This window comes from Carcharhinus amblyrhynchos, unplaced genomic scaffold (assembly GCF_965287045.1).
Source record: "Carcharhinus amblyrhynchos unplaced genomic scaffold, sCarAmb.v2.hapA scaffold_65, whole genome shotgun sequence".
In the NCBI taxonomy this organism is placed as follows: domain Eukaryota; kingdom Metazoa; phylum Chordata; class Chondrichthyes; order Carcharhiniformes; family Carcharhinidae; genus Carcharhinus; species Carcharhinus amblyrhynchos.
In genome coordinates, this window is record NW_027649805.1 from 156,185 (window position 1) to 181,026 (window position 24,842).

The 24,842-nt window shown below is 45.4% G+C and overlaps 1 protein-coding gene across 2 annotated transcripts in view; it reads left to right on the forward strand.

The window, feature by feature from the left end:
* pknox1.1 (pbx/knotted 1 homeobox 1.1) overlaps positions 1-24,842 on the forward strand; it is a 203,246-nt gene that overhangs the window by 53,655 nt on the left and 124,749 nt on the right. For both annotated transcript variants that reach the window (XR_013885386.1, XM_080182556.1), the window contains exons 3-5: positions 1,631-1,764; positions 17,721-17,892; positions 19,465-19,635. Coding sequence is in view for 1 of the 2 variants with exons in the window: in XM_080182556.1 (XP_080038682.1) it covers positions 1,631-1,764; positions 17,721-17,892; positions 19,465-19,635 (477 nt within the window). In the remaining variant the exon portion in view is untranslated. The remainder of the gene's footprint in view (positions 1-1,630; positions 1,765-17,720; positions 17,893-19,464; positions 19,636-24,842) is intronic.

A 24,842-nucleotide genomic window follows, 5' to 3' on the forward strand; every position in this document is an offset into this window, starting at 1 on the left:
TCGTACATCTCCTTTAACCCTTGCCCCTCGCACTTTAAACCTGTGCCCCCTAGTAATTGACTCTTCCAGCCTGGGGAAAAGCTTCTGACTATCCACTCTGTCCATGCCCCTTGTAATCTTGTAGACTTCTGTCAGGTCGCCCCTCAACCTCTGTCACTCCAGTGAGAACAAACCAAGTTTCTCCAACCTCTCCTCATAGCTAATGCCCTCCATACCAGGCAACATCCTGGTAAATCTTTTCTGTACCCTCTCCAAAGCTTTCACATCCTTCTGGTAGTGTGGCGACCAGAATTGAACACTATATTCTAAGTGTGGCCTAACTAAGGTCCTATAAAGCATCAACATGATTGCCAATTTTTAAACTCAATACCCCAGCTGCTGCCTCAAAGCACCAGGGACTCGGGTTCGATACCTGGCTTGGGATCCTGTCTGTGTGGTGTCTGATGTGGGTGTGCCGGCGTTGGACTGGGGTAAACACAGTAAGAAGTCTGACAACGCCAGGTTTTAGTCCAACCGATTTATTTGATAGTAAACTCACAAGCTTTCGAGGGGACTGCCTCTTCGTCAAGTGAATGGAGAGTTCTGGCCTCGGACAGAGCATATAAAGCACAGACAGTTTAGATCAGTAATCAGTAATCTCTAAACTGTATGTGCTTTATATGCTCTGTCCGAGGCCAGAACTCACCATTCACCTGACGAAGAGGCAATCCCCTCGAAAGCTTGTGAGTTTACTATCAAATAAATCGGTTGGACTGAAACCTGGTGTTGTCAGACTTTTTACTGTGTGTGGTGTCTGCTCATTCTCCCCGTGTTTATTCCGGGTGCTTCGGTTTTCTCCCACATTGTGATAGACGTGCTATTTACGTGCATTAACTGTGCTAAATCCTCTCTCAGTGTACACAAACGGGTGCTGGAGTGTGGTGACTCAGGGATTTTCACAGTAACTTCATTGCAATGTTGATGTAAGCCTATTTGGGACACTAATAAATAAACTTTAAAAAAAACTTTAAAATAAGCTGCTGAAATTATCTAGTCTGACATGGAGAATAAGCAATTGAGAAAAGTACATCCAGCAGTATGTACCTGAGTTTGTACTCTAATAAGGGTCAGTGCTCCCACTGAATTAGCAGGAACAAACTGAACGAAGGAATCACATTCAATTATGCCATGGTTTTCTGGTACTTGTCAGGCATCTGGCTTTCAGATATTTAAAATTTACTAATGTCACAAGTGCCATTCAGTGAGATAATGGTTGATTTGAATCTTGACTCCATTTACCCACCTTATTTGCTTGATCCATGATGTTATGTACTCAAGTGAATGCAAGCCTCATCTTTGCAATCTGTCATCCTTTTTCAAAACAACCCTTCAGACCTGGGATAATATTTAACCTGTAATTTGGTTCTCATCATTCAGGATTGTAAACTCGGGAGTGATGGGTTTGGGAGACCTGAAACAGGCATTGGTGCAGGGAAACTCAACAGCTGGGTCAAGAAACTAAAGTTACTGATCTGAACCACTGTTAGCAGCTGATGATGCTGTAAAGTTGTCTCTTATTCAGATTTGTCATTTGGTTTGTGAGGTGTTGAAAGGGAAACTGAACTGCTGTGTTTGATCTCTGTATTTCCAGATGCCAGTCATACCCCAGATGTCCAGCAACACTGAAGCAGGTCCAAGCTGCACCAAGACTGATCCTGATGCCTCGAGCCCTGTTCCTGCTGAATCTCAGACCTCTATGGAAGCCGATAAAGGAGCAATTTACAGGTAGAGCTGCACCAAATCATCCTGCACTTTGGCAACAGTTGCATCATTCAAATCTAAAAATAACTGCCAGTGTTGGAAAAATGGGCTAGTAGGTAGCTAAAAAACTGAATTAATAGTGACAAATAAAACCTTCATCAGCTGAAAAGTTGCCAGCTCTACCAGTCTGTATAGAGACTAAAACACTTTATTTTCACTGATGGATCAACTGTGTATTTCCAGCATTTTCTGTATTCATTTATATCATGCTGGAAAGACATATCATTTTAAATGTACAAAGAACAACACAGCACAGGAAACAGGCCCTTCAGCCCCACAAACCCATGCCGCCATTTTAACATTGTGAGTTCCCTCTTCTACCTATTACCTTTGTCTACGCCTATTGGACTCCACAATAAAGGATCCATAACTAGATTGAGGGACGTCTAATTTAGGGACAATTTGTTAACACCAATCAGCCTAAGAGCACGTTTTTGGGATGTGGGAGGAAACTGGAGCACCCGGAGAAAACCCACGCAAGCACGGGGCGAATGTGCAAACCCCCACAGACACTGGCCCAAATCCATGTATTTGCACAGCAAACAGTGAGAGTCACTGAGCTGTCGTGTTGCCCGTCAGTTGGTCCAGTTTAAGCGTACACTAACGACGTGAAGCACTAGGCAACTCTCGAAGCAACATCCAAGAGCAGCCCTCGCACGACCCACCGCCTGTATGCCCCTTGTTGGACAACAAGGCGGACCGAATCACCTGTGGATTAAAAAAAAGACAAAAATCAACATGCACAACTTATACAGACATTCACGGAATCCCCAGAAGCTCAAACGTAAGACAAGTGAGCCACAAAATATGTTGGACGGCCCATAGGAATCACTTGATTCCCAGGAACGTCCTAAGGCTCTTGATCCTTATTTAGAACAATCTTTTGTATCCTTCCATCTCTAGTCCGCTCATGTGCCTAGTAAGTAAGCCTTAAACAACTCTAGCGTGCCTGCCTCCACCATCCTACTTGGCAGTGCATTCCAGGCCCCCACAACCCTCTGTGTGAAAAACGTCCCTCTAACATCTGAATTATACCTCGCACCCTCACCCTAAGCCCGTGGCCTCTCGTAATTTTTGTATCCAACCTGGGAAAAATCTTACCACTGTTCACTCTATCTGTACCCTCCATAATCTTATGTACCTCTATTAGATCTCCCCTCATTCTCCGTCTTTCTAAGGAGAACAGCCTCAATTTGCCCAATCTGTCTTCATAGCTCAGTCCTTCCATACCAGGCAGCATCCTGGTAAACCTCCTCTACACTCTTTCCAGGGTCTCCATGTCCTTCTGGTAGTAAGGCGACCAGAACTGTACGCAGTACTCCAAATGCGGTCTAACCAACGTTCTATACAGCTGCAACATCAGACTCCAGCTTTTATACTCTATACCCCTTCCTATAAAGGCTAGCATACCATAAGCCTTCGCCACCTTCTCCACCTGTACTGCCACCTTCAAGGACTTGTGCACTTGCACCCCCAGGTCCCTCTGCGTTTCTATACTCTTAACAGTCGTACCATTTATCGTATAACTCCCCCCTACATTATGTCTTCCAAAATGCATCACCTTGCATTTATCTGGATTAAATTCCATCTGCCATTTCTCTGCCCAATGTACCAGCCAGTCTATATCCTGCTGTATTGCCTGACACTGCTCATCACTATCAGCAAGTCCAGCCATCTTCGTGTCATCTGCAAACTTGCTGATCACACCACGTACTCCCTCTTCCAAGTCATTTATGTATATTACAAATAGCAAAGGTCTCAGTACTGAGCCCTGCGGCACACCACTAGTGACAGACCTCCAGCTAGAAAAAGACCTTTCCACTACTACCCTCTGCCTCCTGTTACCAAGTCAATTCTCAATCCATCTAGACACCTGTCCCTGTATCCCATGAGCCTTAACCTTTTCCATCAACCTACCATGAGGGACTTTGTTAAACGCCTTACTGAAATCCATATAGACGACATCCACGGCTTGTCCTTTGTCGACCGTTTTTGTCACTTCCTCAAAACATTCTGCCAGATTTGTAAGGCACTACCTCCCCTTTACAAAGCCATGTTTCCTGTCACTAATTAGATTGCCGTGTTCTAAATGCGTATACATCCTATCTCATAAGAATCCTTGCTAACAACTTCCCTACCACTGACGTCAAACTCACCGGCCTATAATTACCCTTTTTAAACAACGGTGCCACGTTTGCTATCTTCCAGTCCTCTGGGACCTCACCTGTGTCCAAAGAAGAGACAATTGTAGTTACAATTGACTTAAGACGTATCAATCAACTCAAACATCTGAGTAACTGTGGTATTCTAAAAAACAAACGTGACGGGAATTTAATGTGGAATTTAACCAGGAATGATACAATTCTACAATGAGAGCGACAAGAGGCAGAATTACACAGTCCCCTGCCAGTAGGTTTGCGGGAGGTGGGGGGTAGCATTCTGTGTGTATCCTGCCCGCTGCCTACCCACTCACCCTCAGTGTGTGTATCCTGCCACTGCCTACCCACTCACCCTCAGTGTGTGTATCCTGCCCACTGCCTACCCACTCACCCTCAGTGTGTGTATCCTGCCACTGCCTACCCACTCACCCTCAGTGTGTGTGTCCTGCCCACTGCCTACCCACTCACCCTCAGTGTGTGTGTCCTGCCCACTGCCTACCCACTCACCCTCAGTGTGTGTGTCCTGCCCACTGCCTACCCACTCACCCTCAGTGTGTGTGTCCTGCCCACTGCCTACCCACTCACCCTCAGTGTGTGTATCCTGCCACTGCCTACCCACTCACCCTCAGTCTGATTGTCCTGCCCACTGCCTACCCACTCACCCTCAGTGTGTGTATCCTGCCCGCTGCCTACCCACTCATCCTTACTGTGTGTGTCCTTCCATAAGACATAGGAGCAGAATTAGGCCACTCGGCCCATCGAGTCTGCTCTGCCATTCAATCATAGGCATAGAACAATACAGGCCCTTCAGCCCTCGATGTTGTGTCGAGTTTTGTCTGAAACCAGGATCAAGCTATCCCACTCCCTATCATTCTGGAGTGCTCCATGTGCCTATCTAATAACCGCTTGAAAGTTCCTAAAGTGTCCGACTCCACTATCAGGAGGCAGTGTATTCCACACCCCAACCACTCTCTGAGTAAAGAATCTACCTCAGACATCCCTCCTATATCTCCCACCATGAACCTTATAGTTATGCCCCCTAGTAACAGCTACATCCACTTGAGGAAATAGTCTCTGCACGTCCACTCTTTCTATCCCCCTCATTATCTTATAAACCTCTATTAAGTCGCCTCTCTTCCTCCTCCGCTCCAAAGAGAAAAGCCCCAGCTCCCTCAACCTTTCCTCATAAGACCTACCCTCCAAACCAGGCAGCATCCTGGTAAATCTCCTCTGCACTCTCTCCAATGCTTCCACATCCTTCTTATAGTGAGGTAACCAGAACTGAACACAATATTCCAAATGTGGTCTCACCAAGGTCCTGTACAGTTGCAGCATAACCCCACGGCTCTTAAACTCAAACCCCCTGTTAATAAACACTAACACACTATAGACCTTCTTCACAGCTCTATCCATTTGAATGGCAACCTTCACAGGTCTGTGGATATGAACCCTAAGATCTCTCTGTTCCTCCACATTCCTCAGAACCCGCCGTTGACCCTGTAATCTGCATTCAAATTTGTCCTACCAAAATGAATCACCTTGCACTTATCAGGATTAAACTCCATCTGCCACTTTTCAGCCTAGCTCTGCATCCTATCAATGTCTCTTTGCAGCCTGCAAGAGCCCTCCACCTCATCCACTACTCCACCAATCTTGGTGTCATCAGCAAATTTACTAACCATCCTTCAGCCCCCCTACTCCAAGCCATTGATAAAAATCTCAAATAACAGAGGACCCAGCACTGATCCCTGTGGTACACCGCTGGTAACTGGCCTCTAGTCTGAAAATTTTCCATCCACCGCCACCCTCTGTCTTCTGTGAGATATGATGTGGAGATGCCAGCGTTGGACTGGGATAAATACAGTCAGAAGTCTGACTTATCACACTTCTTTCTGTGAGATAGCCAGTTACTTATCCAATCGGCCAAATTTCCCTCTATCCCACACCTCCTTACTTTTTTCATGAGCCTATCATGGGGAACCTTATCAAACACCTTACTAAAATCTATGTATACGACATCAACTGCTCTACCTTCATCTACACACTTAGTTACCTCCTCAAAGAATTCAATCAGATTTGTGAGGCAAAACTTACCCTTCACGAATCCGTGCTGACTATCCTGGATTAAGCGGCATCTTTCCAAATGGTCATAAATCCTATCCCTCAGGACCTTTTCCATTAACTTACTGAAGTAAGACTGACTGGCCTATAATTACCAGGGTCGTTCCTATTTCCTTTCTTGAAGAGAGGTACAACATTCACCACTCTCCAGTCCTCTGGCACTATCTCCGTGAACAGTGAGGACCCAAAGATCAAAGCCAAAGACTCTGCAATCTCCTCCCTGGGCTCCCAAAGTATCCTAGGATGTATCCCATCTGGCCCAGGGGACTTATCCACCCATAGGTTTTTCAAAATTGCTAATACATCTTCCCTCAGAACATCTACCTCCTCCAGCCTATCAACCTGTATCACACTCTCATCCTCAAAAACATGGCCCCTGTCCTTGGTGAACACTGAAGAAAAGTATTCATTCAACGCCTCTCCTACTTTTTCTGACTCCATGCACAAGTTCCCATTACTATCCTTGACTGGCCCTAACCTCACCCTGGTCATACTTTTATTTCTCACATATTTCTCATATTATTTCTCCTGGCTGATATTTTTCTCATCCCCATTCTCCTGCCTTTTCCCCATAATCCCTGATCTCCTTATTAATCAAGAACCTATCTAACTCTGTCTTAAAAACACGCAATGACCTAGCATCCGCAGCCTTCTGCTGCAAAGAGTTCCACAGATTCACCACTCTCTGGCTGAAGAAATTCCTCCTCATCTCTGTTTTAAAGGATCAACCCTTTAGCCTGAAGTTGTGCCCTCTGGTTCTAGTATTTCCTACTATCTGGAAACATCCTTCAGGCCTTGCAGTACCCTGTAAGTTTCAGTAAGATCCTCTCTCATCCTTCTAAACTCCAATGAGTTCATGAATCCCACTGCCTATCCACCCACCCTCAGTGTGCGTGCGTCCTTTCTGCTGCTGACCCATCTGCCCTCACCTGAGTTGAGACCCTTAAGTGAACACTTAATCAGCCTGGTAAACCTTCGCTGTCCTCCCTCGAGAGCAAGAACATCCTTCCTCAGAAAAGGAGACCAAAACTGTACACAATACTCTAGGTGTGGCCTCACCAAGGCCCTGTATAATTGCAGCAACACATCCCTGCTCCTGTACTCGAAACCTCTCACAATGAAGGCCAACATACCATTTGCCTTCTTTACCACCTGCTGCACCTGCATGCTTACCTTCAGTGACTGGTGCACAAGGACACCCAGGTCCCTCTGCACACTCCCCTCTCCCAATTTACAGCCATTCAGGTAGTAATCTACCTTCTTGTTTTTGCTTCCAAAGTGAATAACCTCACATTTATCCAAATTATACTGCATCTGGACCCAACCTGTCCAGATCATTCTGAAGGATCTCTGCATCCTCGTCACATTTTGTTCCCTCATCCAAATCATTAATATATATTGTGAATAGCTGGCGTCCCAGCACTGATCCCTGTGGCACCCCACTGCCAATCTTAAAAGCACCCACTAATTCCTGCTCTTTGTTTCCTCTCTGCCAACCAGTTTTCTATTCATCTCAATACAATCCTCCTAATCCCATGTGCTTTAATATTACACAATAGTGTCTTGTGCGGGACTTTGTCAAACACTTTCTGAAAGTCCATATGTATCACATTGACTGGCTCCCCCTTTCAACTCTACTCGTTACACCTTCAAAAAATTCCAGCAGATTTGTCAAGCATGATTTCCTCTTCATAAATCCACGCTGACTCTGTCTGATCCTGTCACTGCTTTCTAAATGCTCTGCTATAAAGTCCTTGATAATGGATTTGAGAATTTTCCCCACTAACGATGTTTCTTGAGTAAGAAGACCAAAACTATTACAGGACTGCAGGTGTGGTCTCACCATGAGCCTATGCAATTCGAGCAAAACACCCCTAGTATTACAGAGTGAAAGACTTTTATGGCATAAAAAGAGGCCCTTCAGGCCATCGTGTTTGTATTGGCTCTCAAACACCAGTCTATTCTAATCCCATTTTCCAGCACTTAATCCACAGCCTTTTATACTACAAAATGCTTCTTAAATGTTGTGAGGGTTCCCACCATACCATCCTTTCAGACAGTGAGTCCCAGATTCCCACCATCCTCTGAGTGAAAAAGCTTTTCCTCAAATCTCCTCTAAGTCTGCTGCCCCTTAACTTAAATCAATGTACTCTGGTTATTGACTGCTTTACTTAGATGGAATTGTTTCTTCCTATCTACCTTATCAATGTGATTCATAATTTTCTACACTTTGATCAGGTCTCCCCTCAGCCTTCTCTGCTGTACGGATAACAACCCAAGCCTATCCTAACTCCAGCCTCTCCAGCCCCTCTTCATAGCTGAAATACTCCAGCCCAGGCAGTATCCTGGTGAATCTCCTCTGCACCCTCTCTAGTGCAATCACATCCTTTCTATAGTGTGGTGGCCAGAGCTGCACCCAGTTGTGACTTAACAAGTGTTTTAAATGGTTCCACCATTACCTCCCTGCTCTTGTATTCTATATCACGGCTAGTAAAGGCAAGTATCCCATGTGCCTTCTTAACCACTTTATCTCCCTGTCCTGCTGCCTTCAGGGATCTATGGACATGCACCCCAAGGTCCCTCTGGTCCTTTGTGCTTTCTAGCATCCTCCCATTCATTGTGTATTCCCTTACCTGGCTAGTCTCCCAAAATGCGTCACCTCACACTTTCCAGGGTTAAATTCCATTTGTTACTGTTCTGTCCATCTGACCAGCCCGTCTATATCATCCTGTAAACCAAGCCTTTCCTCCTCGTTATTTACCACACTATCAATTTTCATGTCATCTGCATCTTAAAGTTTAAAATTTATTTTTATTAGTCACAAGTAAGGCTTACATTAACATTGCAATGAAATTACTGTGAAGTTGTCCTAGTCGCCACAGTCCGACGCCTGTTTGGGTCGATGCACCTAACCAGCACGTCTATCAGAATGTGGGAGGAAACCAGAGCACCCAGAGGAAACCCGTGCAGACACAGGGAGAACGTGCAAACTCCAACAGGCAGTGACCCAAGCCGGGAATTGAACTTGGGTCCCTGACACTGAGACAGCAGTACTAACCACTGTGCCACCGTGCCACCCCATAACCTCACATTCATGCCTAGATCATTAATGTACATCTCAAACAGCAAAGGTTCCAGCACCGATTTGAGGTACTTCACTGGATTCCATTCCCTTGCAATAAATGTCAACATTCTATTTGTTTTGCTAATCATTTGCTGTAACTGCACGATTCATGTACTGGGAAACCCAGATCCATCTGTACCTCAAAGGGTCTGCGGTCTCTTTCCACTTAAATACTTCCTGTCAAAGTGATCAAGTTCATATTTTCCCACTATTACTCCATCTGACAAATTCTTGCTGACTCACCTATCCTATTTTTTATCCCTTTGCTTCTTTACGACCTCTTCAACTTAATTTGCTACTTATTTTTGCGACATTGGCAAACCTAGCTGCCATACATTCAGTCCCAGCATCCAAGTTTTTTTATTCGTATATGGGACAGGGCGTTGCTGGCTGGCCAGCATTTCTTGCCTATCTCTAGTTGCCCTTGAACTGAGTGGCTTGCAAGACCATTCCAGAGGGCAGTTGAGAGTCAACCACTTTGCTGTGGCAATGGAGGCCAGACCAGGTAAGGACAGCAGATTTCCTTCCCTAAAGGGCATTAGTGAGCCAGATGGGTTTTTCTGACAATCAGCAACGGTTTCCTGATCATCAATAGATTTTTAATTCCAGATACTTTTTATTGAATTTAAATTCCACTATCTGCTGTGACAGGATTTGATCCCAGGTCCCCAGAACACTTGCTGGGGCGCTGGATTAATAGATCATAGTAATACCACTAGGCCGCTGCCTCCTCTAAGTCATTGATATAAATTGTAAATAGTTGAGGACCCAGAACTGATCCCACGAATAAACAGCCTGCCGGCCGAAAGATGCCCCATTCCTGTTAGCTAACTAATCCTCTATCCATACCAATATGTCACCCCTTCATCATGAGCTCTTATTTTGTGCAGTAACCTTTGGAGTGTCAAATATCTCTTGGAAATCTAAGTACACCATATCCCCTTCATCTATGTTGCTTCTTATGTCTTTAAAGAACTCATAACAATGAATTCCACCTCCAGTTTCAGTCAACTGACCTACGTTGGCAAGACGAATTTCGCTCAGGGCTGCACTGTCAATGTTGTATCTTGCAAGCTCTCTGGCAACTAAGGCTGTTCTTCTCTCTGGTCTGTTTATTGTAGGGTTGTCCCAAAGTGTGCGCACATTCCAAGTCCCAATGGTGAGCGGTGTCACCTTGTATTTTGTTTTGTGTGTTCGACCGCAAGATGGGATCCCCACCAGCTGCGGTAAACTGGCCAGGGTGTAGTGAAGTAGGCAATGTTTAGGGCACCTTTTCTAGCCCCTTCCTCATTCTACAGAGGTGAGCAATGAGTTCCTGAAGAAGCTGCTCAGCTGCCCAGGTAGACACCGAGTTCCACTGCTGCTTCAGTCAGCGGAAAATGACCCTTAGACCTGAGCTGCCTGCATGCAGGTCCGTGACTACAGTTCCCAGTGTATCCACACCTGCTGCTTCATCACTCACCCATCGCCACAGGACTTCAAGGGTTGAACAGGACAGTGATGATGATGATGATGGTGTCGAAACTAGCGCTTGATTTGAATTAAAGTGAGAGAGAGTTGCGCAGCATAAGCCTCACTCTCTCTTTTGCCAGTTCCCATCTAGATCCAGTGGCAAGACAAGAGTCAAGACGGCTGGAGATGGGACTAGGCACAGTGGATGACGGGGACGTCTTCTGTGTTTTGTCCCGCTCTTTGCGTTCCATGGCACTTACAGAGACCGCCTTCTTGACCGTTGGACCTTCCATTGGTTTCGTCCGCTCAATCCGCCGGACTCTGTCTTCACATGCTGGGATAGACATCTCCCTATCTCACCGAGGGTTGAGACCCGTCGGCTACCCTCACTTGGTTTAGAATCATAGAAAAACTACAGCACAAACAGGCCCTTCAGCCCACAAGTTGCACCAATCATATCTCTCCCTACTAGGTTTACCTATAGCCCTCAATCCTATTAAGTCCCATGTACTCATTCAGAAGTCTCTTAAAAGAGCGTAACGAATTTGCCTCCACCACCACCAACGGCAGCCGATTGCACTCACCCACCACCCTCTGAGTGAAAAACTTATCCCTGACATCTCCTCTATACCTACTCCCCAGCACCTTAAACCTGTGTCCTCTTGTGGCAGCCATTTCAGCCCTGGGGAAAAGCCTCTGAGATTCCACTCGATCAATACCTCTCATCATCTTATAGACCTCTATCAGTCCCCTCTCATCCGACGTCTCTCCAAGGAGAAAAGACCAAGCTCTCTCAACCTATCCTCATAAGGCATACTCCCCAATCCAGGCAACATCCTTGTAAATCTCCTCTGTACCCTTTCTATGGCTTCCACATCCTTCCTGTAATGAGGCGACCAGAACTGAGCACCGTGCTCCAAGTGAGGTTTGACCAGGGTCTTATAAAGCTGCAGCATTATCTCCTGACTCCTACAATCAGTTCCTCAATTGATGAAGGCCAGTACACCATACGCCTTCTTAACCACAGCTTCAATTTGAGTGTCCTATGAACCCGGACCCCAAGATCCTTCTGATCTTCCACACTGCTAACAGTCTTACCCTTAATATAATATTCCTTCATCCCATTGGGACCTGCCAAAATGGACCACTACACATTTATCTGGGTTGAAGTCCATCTGCCACTTCTCCACCCAGTCTTGCATCCTATCTATGTCATGCTGCAATTTCTGACATCCCTCCAGACTATCCACAACACCTCCAACCTTGGCAAACTCACCAACCCATCCCTCCACTTCCTCATCCAGGTCATTTATAATAATCGCAAACAGCAAGGGCCCAGAACAGATCCCTGGGGCACTCCACTAGTGACTGACCTCCATGCAGAAAAAGGCCTATCTACAATCGCTCTCTGCCTTCTGGATCCACAAAGCAACGTCCTCTTGGATCCCATGCCCCTCACTTTCTCAATAAGCCTTGCATGGGGGACCTTATCGAATGCCTTGCTGAAGTCCAGATAAACCTCATCCACTGCTCTTCCTTCATCAGTGTGTTTAGTCACATTTTCAAAAAACTCAACCAGGCTCATATGGCACAATCTGCCTTTAACAAAGCCGTGCTGACTACTTCTGATCATATTATATTTCTCTAAATGTTCATAAATCCTGTCTCTCAGGATCTTTTTCATTAACTTACCAACTACTGAGGTTAGACTTGTTGGTCGATAATTTCCTGGGATATCTCTATTCCTTTTCTTGAATAGAGGAACCACATCCGCAATCCTCCAGAACCTCTCCCGTCTCCATCGATAACACAAAGATCATCGCCAGAGGCTCTGCAATCTCTTCCCTCACCTCCCACAGTAAAGTGGGGTACATCTCATCCGGTCCCGGCGACTTATCTATCTTGATGCTATTCAAAAGCTCCAACACATCCTCTTTCTTGATGTCAACATACTCAAGCTTTTCAGTCCACTGCAAGCCTGCACTATAACCACCAAGATCTTTTTCCACCATGAATACCAAAGTAAAGTATTCATTGAACACCTCTGCTATTTCTACTGGTTCTATACAAACTTTCCCACCATCACATTTGATAGTTCCTATTCCTTCACATCTCATCCTTTTCTTCTTCACATATTTGTAGAACACCTTAGGGTTTTCCTTAATCTTACCTGCCAAGGCCTTCTCATGACCTCTTCTCATGAACCTTCCACACACCTGACGAAGGAACAGCGTTCCGAAAGCTTGTGAGATAACTATCAAATAAACTGGTTGGACTTTAACCTAGTGTTGTGAGACTTCTTACTGTGTTTACAGGGGAGGTCATAGTGGATTGGAGAATAGCCTATGTTGTTCCTTTGTTTAAGAAGGGTAGCAAGAATAATCCAGGTAATTACAGGCCGGTGAGCCTTACATCAGTGGTAAGGAAGTTATTGGAGAGGATTCTTCGAGGCAGGATTTATTCCCACTTGGACGTAGTGAGAGGCAACATGGTTTTGTGAAGGGCCTCTCAAACTTGATTGAGTTTTTCGACGAAGTGACAAAGGTGATTGATGAGAGTAGGGCAGTGGATGTTGTCTACATGGACTTCAGTAAGGCCTTTGACAAGGTCCCTCATGGCAGACTGGTACAGAAGGTGAAGTTGCAGGGGATCAGAGGTGAGTTGGCAAGGTGGATACAAAACTGGCTCGGTCAAAGAAGACAGAGGGTAGCAGTGGAAGGGTGTGTTTCTGAATGGAGGACAGTGACAAGTGGTGTTCCTCAGGGATCAGTGCTGGGACCTTCGCTTTTTGTAATATTTTTAATGATTTGAAGGAAAATATAACTGGTTTGATTAGTAAATTTGGGGACCACGGTGGATTGATTGGTGGATTTACGGATAGCGATGAGGACCATCAAAGGATACAGCAGGATACAGATTAGTTGGAGACTTGGGCGGAGAGATAGCAGTTGGAATTTAATTCAGACAAATGTGAGGTAATGCATTTTGGAAGCTCTAATACAGATAGAAAATATACAGTAAATGGCAGAACCCTTCGGAGTATTGATAGGCAAAGGGATCTGGGTGTACATGTACACAGGTCACTGAAAGTGGCAATGCAGAGGGAGAAGTTAGTTAAGGCATATGGCATGCTTGCCTTTATCAGCCGGGGCACTGAGTTTAAAAATTGGCAAGTCATGTTGCAGCTTTATAGAACCTTAGTCAGGCCGCACTTGGAATATAGTGTTCAATTCTGGTCGCCACACTACCAGAAGGATGTGGAGGCTTTGGAGGGGGTACAGAAAAGATTTCCCAGGATGTTGCCTGGTATGGAGGGCATTAGCTATGAGGAGAGGTTGGAGAAACTTGGTTTGTTCTCACTGGAACGACGGAGGTTGAGGGGAGACCTGATAGAAGTCTACAAGATGATGAGAGGCATGGACACAGTGGATAGTCAGAAGCTTTTTCCCAGGGTGGAAGAGTCAATTGTGAGGGGGCACAGGTTTAAGGTGGGAGAGGCAAGGTTTAAAGGAGATGTACGAGGCAAGTTTTTTACACAGAGGGTGGTGCGTGCCTGAAACTCGTTGCCAGGGAGTCGTGGAAGCAGAAACAATAGTGACTTTTAAGGGGCGTCTTGACAAGCACATGAATGAGATGGGAGTAGAGGGACATGGTCCCTGGAAGGGTAGGGGGTTTTAGTTAAGTCTGGCAGCATGATCGGTTCAGGCTTGGAGGGCCGAAGGGCCTGTTCCTGTGCTGTAGGTATCTTGTGATTAACTCACAAGAAAATTCCAGCACAGGTCTACCCCTGGGGAGACCCTCATGACACGTTCATGTCTGTGTGAACCTCTTGTATGTTACGGCAGTGTGGTGTCAATATACACTGCAGAGGTGTCAATATCTGACATGGGTGTGCGTTATTAATATTTAAATACATTCAAATCAATGCAAAACAGCTTTTTGCTGGTATGGTTGTGAGGCTGATGACATTGTCAGTGAGGGACAGGAATGATCTGAAATCACGCTCTCCCTGGCGAGAATTGTGTCTTGTGAATCTTCAGCCCCCCGCCGGCATCACATTGACAGTGAACGCGGGCTCAACATCTGGAGTGTTGCGTATAGTCTTGGTCTCCTTGTTTAAGGAATGCTGTAAATGCATTAAGAGCTGTTCAGAGATGGTTTACTAGACTAAAATCTGGAGGAACATTGGACAGGCTAGGCTTGTATCTGCTGGAGTTTACAGGAGTAAGGGGTGACTTGATGAAAACATACAAGATGTGAATGTAGGGGTCTGATCAGTAAGTTCACAGATGACTTGGAAATTGTGGTAAATAATGAGGAGGAAAGGCTTGGTTTACAGGATGATATAGACGGGCTGGTCAGATGGACAGAACAGTAACAAATGGAATTTAACCCTGGAAAGTGTGAGGTGACGCATTTTGGGGGACTAGCCAGGTAAGGGAATACACAATGAATGGGAGGATGCTAGAAAGCACAAAGGACCAGAGGGACCTTGAGGTTCATGTCCATAGATCCCTGAAGGCAGCAGGACAGGGAGATAAAGTGGTTAAGAAGGCACCTGGGATGCTTCATTGTTTTGCTATTAATCCAGAAACTCAGCTAATGTTCTGGGGACTCGGATTCGAATCCCGCCACGGTAGATGGTGGAATTTGAATTCAGTTTCAATCGGTTCAAAAAAAATCTGTAATTAAGAATCTGTTGATGACCATGAAACCATTGTTGATTATCGGAAAAGCCCATCTAGTTGACTAATGTCCTTTAGGGAAGGAAATCTGCGTTTGTACCTGGCCTGGCCTACATGTGACTCCAGAGCCACAGCAATGTGGTTGACTCTCAACTGCTCTCAGGCAACTACAGTGAAAATCCCCTAGTCGCCACACTCCGGCACCTGTTCGAGCATACTGAGGGTGAATTCAGCATGGCCCATACATCTGATCAGTACGTCTTTCAGGACTGGGAGGAAACCAGAGCACCCGAAGGAAACGCATGCAGAACTGGGAGAACGTGCAAACTCTGCACAGACAGTGACACAAGCTGGAAATCGAACCTGAGTCCCAGGCATTGAGAGGGCATTGAGAGGGCTGTATAGGGCATTGGTGAGGCCGCAGCTGGAGTACTGTGTGCAGTTTTGGGCGCCGCACCTGCGCAAGGATATTTTGGCCTTGGAGGGAGTGCAGAGGAGGTTTACTAGGCTGATACCGGAGTTGAGGGGGTTGAGCTATGAGGAGAGGCTGAATAAACTAGGCTTGTACTCGTTAGAGTTTAGAAGAATGAGGGGAGATCTCATTGAGACGTATAAGATGATGAATGGGATGGATAGGATAGAGGTGGAAAGACTCTTCCCGCTCAAAAAAGACAGTAGGACTAGGGGGCACAGCCTCAAGATAAAGGGGGGGCAGTTCAGAACGGAGTTGAGGAGGAACTTCTTCACTCAAAGGGTGGTGAATCTCTGGAATTCTCTGCCCGTTGAAGTGGTGGAGGCTGCCTCGCTAAATATTTTTAAGAAGCGGGTTGATGGGTTTTTGATAAGAGAGGGGATTAAGGGTTATGGGGAGAGGGCGGGAAAGTGGAACTGAGCCACGACAGATCAGCCATGATCTTATTGAATGGCGGGGCAGGCTCGAAGGGCCAGATGGCCTACTCCTGCTCCTATTTCTTATGTTCTTATGTTCTTATGAGAGACAACAATACTACCCTCTATGCCGCTGTTAGGCCACAGTTAGAGTACTGTGTGCAGTTCTGGTCACCACGCTATGAGAAGGATGAGATTACACTGGAAAGGCTGCAGAGAAGATTTACCAGGATGCTACCTGGGCTGGAGTGTTGCAGATACGAAGAGGGACTGGTTAGGCTGGAGCTGTTTATTTTAGAGCAGAGGAGGCTATGTTGAGGATCTGATCGAAGTGCAAAAGAATGAGGGTCATGAATTGGGAGAAACTTTTCCACCTTAGTAAAGGGGTTACTAACCAGGGGACAGGCTCTGAAGGTAAGAGACAGGAGATTTAGAGGGGATTTGAGGAAAAGCTTGAGGGAATCTGGAACACTCTGCCTGAAAGGATGGTAGAGGCTGGAACCCTTACAACATTTAAGAAGCATTTACACAAGCACTTGAAACGCCTCAGCACACACGGCTGTGGAGCAAGTGCTGGAAAATGAGATTAGAATAAATAGATGTTAGATGGCCAGCACAGACACGGTGGACTGAAGGGTGCCTCTTTGTGCTGTAAATCTCTATAACACTATGACTAACATCCTAAGGGGTCCGTGTGGATATGGAGAGGATGTTTCCTATTGTGGGAAAATCCAGAATTAGAGATCACTGTTTAAAAATAAAGGGCCACCCACTTAAGACCGAGATGAGAATTGTTTTAGAACCATGGAATCCCTAGAGTGCAGAAAGAGGCCGTTCAGCCCATCAAGTTTACACCAACCCTCAAAGAGCATCCCACTGAGGCTGCCCCCTCTGCCTTATTCCCATAACCCCAAGGATTTATCATGGCTAATCCGCTTAACCTACACATCTTCGGATTGTGGGAGGAAACCCATGCAGACACGGAGAGAACGCGTAAACTCCACATGGCCATTCACCCAAGGCTGATACTCCTGTGAGGCAGCAGTGCTAACCACTGTGTTGCCATGCCACCCATCAGTGTTGTGAGTCTTTGAAACTCTGTGCCTTAAAAGGTGGTGGAAGTCGAATCATATTCAAAGCTAGAGAGGTCCTTGGTAAGCAAGGGGCTGAAAGGTTACTGGGGTGGGCAGGAATGTGGGGTTGCAGTTAAAACCAAATGGGCCATAATCTTTTTGAATGGTGAAGCAGGCCTGAGGGGCCGAATGACCTTCTCCTAATTTGTATATTTGTACAATTGGAGAAGTCTTCCATTTCTCAGCCCTTGTTTCCTTTTTGTGAAGAACACAGAACATCCCAAAAAATGGTAAAATTATATGTTGGTGATTACATTAAATGTTATTTGTCCAGAGCATTGCCTCAGGGTTTCAGTATTGAGAGAGTGTGAAAGTTTGTAACAGACCGATGTTTATAATGTCCTGTATTTGTTTGCAGACATCCTCTATTTCCACTCTTGGCTCTCCTGTTTGAGAAATGTGAGCAGTCGACCCAAGGCTCTGAGTGCATCACCTCAGCAAGCTTCGATGTAGACATTGAAAACTTTGTTCGCAAACAGGAAAAGGAAGGGAAACCATTTTTCAGTGAAGATCCAGAAATTGATAACTTGGTGGGTTGTGATGTATTTGGAGCTACCTGTGCATAGCCTGGGCCTCCATGGGAGTCCATACCTTCGATGTTGTACTTATTGCTCTCTTCAGAAACCTTCCCAATGCTTCACTTTTAAGTAATTGACAGGTGCTGTGCCTTAAGGGACAGGTTAATTAACAGGTTAATGTGGTGGTTTTCAAATTCTGTTGGTTGTTTGCAAGATATTGTATTCACAACAATGATAGCAGGCAGACATGGTAGTTTGAAGCTATCCACCGTTTGTTCAGGGAAGTGGACTTTATTGGACTTCTTAATGCACACCATAAGTGCAATTAATTATAAAAATGATGCTTTTGTTAAAACTAAAGGCCACAAATAGATAGCTACTTTTGGTTAATCCTGTCTATGGCCCTGCCTTCAGTATGCTGGTGCTAAATCTGTCAGGTTCTAAATGGGCTGAGTGGCGCTCCTGCTTACATATAACAGACATTTGTGATTAAATGGAGAGAGAGGTGCATTACTTGCATTAGGGAACTGGTTTCCTTGTTGACACGACAGAGTCTAGAATGAATAAGAATGATTATGTTTTCAATTTACAATGTTCACTATTAATGTAATCAGAATATTTGTTCAGACAGAAGCCATAGAACCATAGAAAAATTATGGTGCAGAAAGAGGCCATTCAACCCATTGTCTTTGCATTGGCCAAAAAAGAGGAAAAAAGAAACAAGCTGCTGGGGGTATAGATGAGGTAGATAGTTAACATCTTTCCCCAAAGGTAGGGGAGTCTAAAACTAGAAGGCATGGGTTAAGGTGAGTGGCAAGAGAAATAAAAGGGTCCAGAGGAGCAGTTTTTTCACACAGAGGGTGGTCAGTGTCTAGAGCAACCTGCCAGAAACAGTAGTAGAGGCAGGTACAATTTTATCTTTTAAAAAGCGTTTAGACAGTTACAAGGGTGAGATGAATAGATGGATATGGGCCAAATGCAGGCAATTGGGACTATCTTAGTAGTAAAAACTGGTTGGCATGGACAAGTTGGGCTGAAGGGCCTGTTTCCATGCTGTAAACCTCTATGAGCTGCTCATTTTAATCCTGTTTTCCAGCACCCATTCCATAACTTTGCAGATTCCAGCACTTCAGATGTAGATCCAAGTGCCTTTTACAGGAGTTGAGAGTCTCCTCCTCAGCCACCAATTTAGGCAGTGAATTCTCGACACCCACCACCCTCTAGGTGAAAAAGATTTTCCTCATGTCCCCTCTAAACCTTTTACTAATCACCTGAAATTTGTGCCGAATGGCAATTGACCTCTCGGCCAAGGGAAATAAGTCTTTCCATGTCTACTTTATCTAGGCATTTGAATTTTTTCACACGTCAATTAGAAACAGACTCTCCTTAGTCTGTAGAGGTATGAATACAATCGCTAACTTCTGTCTGTTGGATATGATTGCAAGTATTGTAGCTGTTATTTACTCTTATTTTGTCCCGGTTACTGTAAGGAGTTCACAGACATTTACATGAACTTTGATTAATTAGCTCAGGTTTATGGTACTATCTGCTATTTACTTCATCTTTCGTTTTTGCATTATGTAGATGGTGAAAGCAATCCAAGTATTGCGTATTCATCTTTTGGAGCTGGAGAAGGTTAATGATCTGTGCAAAGATTTTTGCAACCGTTACATTGCTTGTCTGAAGACTAAAATGAACAGTGAAAACCTGCTGAGTAGTGATCCAAGTGGTCCTTATGCATCTGTTCAGACACAGGTAAGGAACGGTGTCCCCTCTATAAAGTGTCTCATCCTCCCCTGGCACTATCCACCATGGACAGAATTTTACCGTTATGTCCACCTGAGGTTTGTACAGTCCCGCCTGAGGTCAATGGAGAATGCTGTTCTCCGGGCCTCACTGTCCCCAGAATTGGGGCTGGCGTGCTGGTAAAATTCCGGCACATTAGTTTGCTAACTTCAGGTTTTAAATTCTACAAGTATCTAATTTTCTGACAATATGAGAAAATGATTGTTCAGGAAACTGATGCAAGTACTGCAGGAACGTTAATTGAGGTATATAATATTAAACTTGAAGGTAAGAAGAAACTTGTAATGGTTTTATATTCAGTAATTGAGCTGTGGCTTACTGTTCCCACAGACTGTTTCAATGGCTTTGGAAATCTCTGGGTTGTTTTAGAATCACAGAATCCTCACAGTGCAGAAGGAGGCCATTTAGCTCATCGAGTCTATACCAACCACAATCCACCCAGGCTCCATTCCCGTAATCCCACACATTTGCCCTTCTAATCCCCCTGATATTAGGGTCAATTCAGCATGGCCAATCCATCTAACTCGCACATCTTTGAACTGTGGGAGGAAACCGGAGCACCTGGAGGAAACTCACGTAGGTACAGGGAGAATGTGCAAACTCCACACAGTCAATGACCCAAAGCCGGAATTGAACCCGGGTCCTTGGTGCTGTGAGTCGGCAGTGCTAACCACTGTGCTCCCTTGCTGCTCAACTTTAGATGAACTTTTTTCCCATAACTTTTTTCTCAAATATTTGACAGAATGTCATGAGGTTGTAATAATTTCCACCATTAACAGCTGGTAGAAAAGCCTCATGGTAATAGTTCAGAATATAATTCCATCCTCCCAGATATATTTAGCAATATGAGGTATAGTACCTCAAAACCGACTGCCCAAAAACCACTCATGTTTTATAAGCAGATTATGCAAGAATACTCCATGAAGACAACACATAATTAAAAGTTTAAAAATTTGAACATTGAGCCCCCAAAAGATTTGTGGTATTGTTAGTTTTGGTTAATTAATTAAGCACAAATCCACAATAAAAGGCAGAATTTCAAATGTGTCAGAGCAGAATGAGAAACAAAATCAGTGCAGTATTGCATGCCTCTTGTTTCCCGCACTCAGAGATGTTGGATGAGAATTTTTAAATTAAGGCATTTTTGTATTTGAAGCATAGGTCAGTGAGCACGGGGTAATGGGTGAATTAATTAGGAGATGGCAGCAGAGGTTTGGATGAGCTCACGTGTAGAACGAGTTGAAGATGGGAGGGCAGACAGCTGGACCTGGAAGTAGTGAAGCTGTGGATGAGAGTTCCAGCTGAGGCAGAGATTGGAGTTGGATGAGGTTACAGAGGTGATAGTAGCAATCAGACAAATTCAGTTCCTTCTCTTCAGACTAGAGTTTCTGTCAGCTCAGCTGTCTCCAAGAGCCCCAGCTAACAATGCATCTGAGAAACTCCTGCAATGTTAGGACCATTAGAGTTTGTCAAGTAAAATGTGGCAATTCAGCCCTTTTGTTTGTGAAATCCAGGAAATTATAGGCCAGTAAGTTTGACGTTGGTGGTGGGCACGTTATTGGAAGGTGTGATAAGAGATAGGATCTACAAATATTTGGATGGACAGGGACTTATTAGGGAGAGTCAACATGGCTTTGTGTGTGGTAGGTCATGTTTAACCAATCTATTAGAGTTTTTCGAGGAGGTTACCAGGAAAGTGAATGAAGGGAAGGCGGTGGATGTTGTCTACATGGACTTCAGCAAGGCCTTTGATAAGGTCCGCATGGGAGGTTAGTTAGGAAGGTTCAGTCGGTAAGTATACATGGAGACGTAGTAAATTGGATTAGACACTGGCTCAATGGAAGAAGCCAGAGACTGGTAGCGGAGGAACATAAGAACATAAGAAATAGGAGCAGGAGTAGGCCAACTAGCCCTTCGAGCCTGCCCCGCCATTCAATAAGATCATGGCTGATCTGTCGTGGCTCAGTTCCACATTCCCGCCCTCTCCCCATAACCCTTAATCCCCTCTCTTATCAAAAACCCATCAACCCACGTCTTAAAAATATTTAGCGAGGCAGCCTCCACCACTTCAACGGGCAGAGAATTCCAGAGATTCACCACCCTTTGAGTGAAGAAGTTCCTCCTCAACTCCGTTCCAAACTGCCCCCCCTTTATCTTGAGGCTGTGCCCCCATTTCTCTCTGAGTGGAGGCCTGTGACTAGTGGAGTGCTGCAGGGGTCCGTGTTGGGTCCGTTGTTGTGTGTCATCTATATCAATGATCTGGATGATAATGTGGTAAATTGGATCAGCAAATTTGTTGATGATACAAAGATTGGAGGTGTAGTGGACAGTGAGGAAGGTTTTCAAAGCTTGCAGAGGGGCTTGGACCAACTAGAAAAACGGGCTGAAAAATGGTAAATGGAATTTAATGCAGACAAATGTGAGGTATTGCACTTCGGAAGAACAAACTAAAGTACAATGTACAGGGTAAATGGTAGGACTCTGCAGAGTGCAGTTGAACAGAGGGATCTGGGAATACAGGTACAGAATTCCCTAAAAGTGACGTCACAGGTGGATAGGATCATAGAATATAGAACATAGAACATTACAGCGCAGTACAGGCCCTTCGGTCCTTGATGTTGCGCCAATCAGTGGAACCAATCTAATGACCCTCTAACCTAAACTATTCCAATATTATCCATATGCCTATCCAATAACCATTTGAATGCCCTTAAAGTTGGTGAGTCCACTACTGCTGCAGGCAGGGCATTCCACGCCCTTACTACCCTCTGAGTAAAGAGTGCTTTTGGTACATTGGCCTTTATAAATCAGAGTATCGAGTATAAAAGTTGGAGTGTTATGGTAAGGTTGTATAAGACATTGGTGAGGCTGAATTTAGAGTATTGTGTACAGTTTTGGTCACCTAGTTACAGGAAGGATGTGAATAAGGTTGAAAGAGTGCAGAGAAGGTTCACGAGGATGTTGCTGGGACTTGAAAAGCTGAGTTACAGAGAGAGATTGAATAGGTTAGGACTTTATTCCCTGGAGCTTAGAAGAATGAGGGGAGATTTGATAGAGGTGTATAAGATTTTGATGGGTATAGATAGAATGAATGCAAGCAGGCTTTTTCCACTGAGGCTAGGGGAGAAAAAAACCAGAGGGCATGGGTTAAGGGTGAAAGGAGAAACGTTTAAAGGGACTATGAGGGGGGGCCTCTTCACGCAGAGAGTGGTGGGAGTGTGGAATGAGCTACCAGATAAAGCGGTAAATGTGGAGTCACTTTTAACATTTAAGAAAAACTTGGACAGGTACATGGATGAGAGGGGTGTGGAGGGATATGGTCCGAGTGCAGGTCAGTGGGACTAGGCAAAAAATGGTTCGGCACAGACAAGAAGGGCAAGAGGCCTGTTTCTGAGCTGTAATTTTCTATGGTTCTGGAAGTTTGTTTGAGCAATTGGAAAACAAATCCACTCTGTCTCCGTGATCCTGGGGCCTGGATTTTGTGTCCGCGAATGGTGATTGGGGTGCAAATCATGAGAACCAAAAAATGGGAATCTCGCCATGAAATCTCATTCTCAGATTTTCCCCGCAAGTGACATAACAAGGTTCCCATCCAGAATGATCTAATATTAAAGGGCTTCCCTGCCAACATGACACCATGATGGCAAAGTTTACAGCAGTTTTTTTGAAATGGGAACCAGTCAAAGGGAACCCGCTGGGGAAGCAGAGGTAAGTACAGTCCTGGGGGAGAGGGACATGCCCAGGCAGCGTGCTGGCATTGCCCTGGCACTATTGCAGTGCCCCCTCAGAAACCCCTCGGGGGAGCTCTATTTGGGGGTGGTTGGCCCATATCCATGGCAGGGGGAGGTGAGGAAGGGTGTCTCAGTGGGTGGGGTTCTTGGTGTGTGTGAAGGTGTATTCCTATTTTTATTGCAGCTCGAGTCTTTAAAGAACATAAGAACATAAGAAATAGGAGCAGGAGTAGGCCATCCAGCCCTTCGAGCCTGCCCCGCCATTCAATAAGATCATGGCTGATCTGTCGCTGCTCAGTTCCACTTTCCCGCCCTCTCCCCATAACCCTTAATCCCCTCTCCTATCAAAAACCCATCAATCCGCGTCTTAAAAATATTTAGCGAGGCAGCCTCCACCACTTCAACGGGCAGAGAATTCCAGAGATTCACCACCCTTTGAGTGAAGAAGTTCCTCCTCAACTCCGTTCTAAACCGCCCTCCTTTTATCTTGAGGCTGTGCCCCCTAGTCCTACTGTCTTTTTTGAGCGGGAAGAGTCTTTCCACCTCTATCCTATCCATCCCATTCATCATCTTGTACGTCTCAATGAGATCTCCCCTCATTCTTCTAAACTCTAACGAGTACAAGCCCAGTTTATTCAGCCTCTCCTCATAGCTCAACCCCCTCAACTCCGGTATCAGCCTAGTAAACCTCCTCTGCACTCCCTCCAAGGCCAAAATATCTTTGCGCAGGTGCGGCGCCCAAAACTGCACACAGTACTCCAGCTGCGGCCTAACCAATGTTCTATACAGCTGCAGCAAGACCTCCCTACTTTTATATTCAATCCCCCTCGCTATGAAGGCCAGCATCCCATTCGCCTTCCTGACCACCTGCTGCACCTGCAAGCTGGGTTTTTGCGACTCATGCACAAGGACCCCGAGGTCCCTCTGCACCGTCGCCTGCTGCAGTTTTTTGCTTCCTACCATTCTTCCTACCAAAGTGGACCACCTCACACTTGCCAACATTAAATTCCATTTGCCATTTCCTGGCCCATTCGCCCAGCCTCTCTAGATCCTTCTGCAGACTCTCCACACCCTCCGCACAATTTGCCGTTCCCCCAATCTTGGTGTCATCAGCAAATTTCGACACCATACACTCGGTTCCCTCCTCCAGATCATCTATATAAATGGTAAAAAGCTGAGGCCCCAGCACCGACCCCTGGGGCACTCCAGTAGTCACCATCCGCCAATCCGAATAGCACCCGTTGACCCCCACTCTCTGCCTCCTATTTGACAACCAATCCTCTATCCACGCTAACACCCTACCCCCAACTCCATGTCCCTCGACCTTCTGCAATAACCTCTTGTGAGGTACTTTGTCAAACGCCTTCTGAAAATCTAGAAAGACCACATCCACCGGCTCTCCTCTATCCACCGCCCTAGACACAT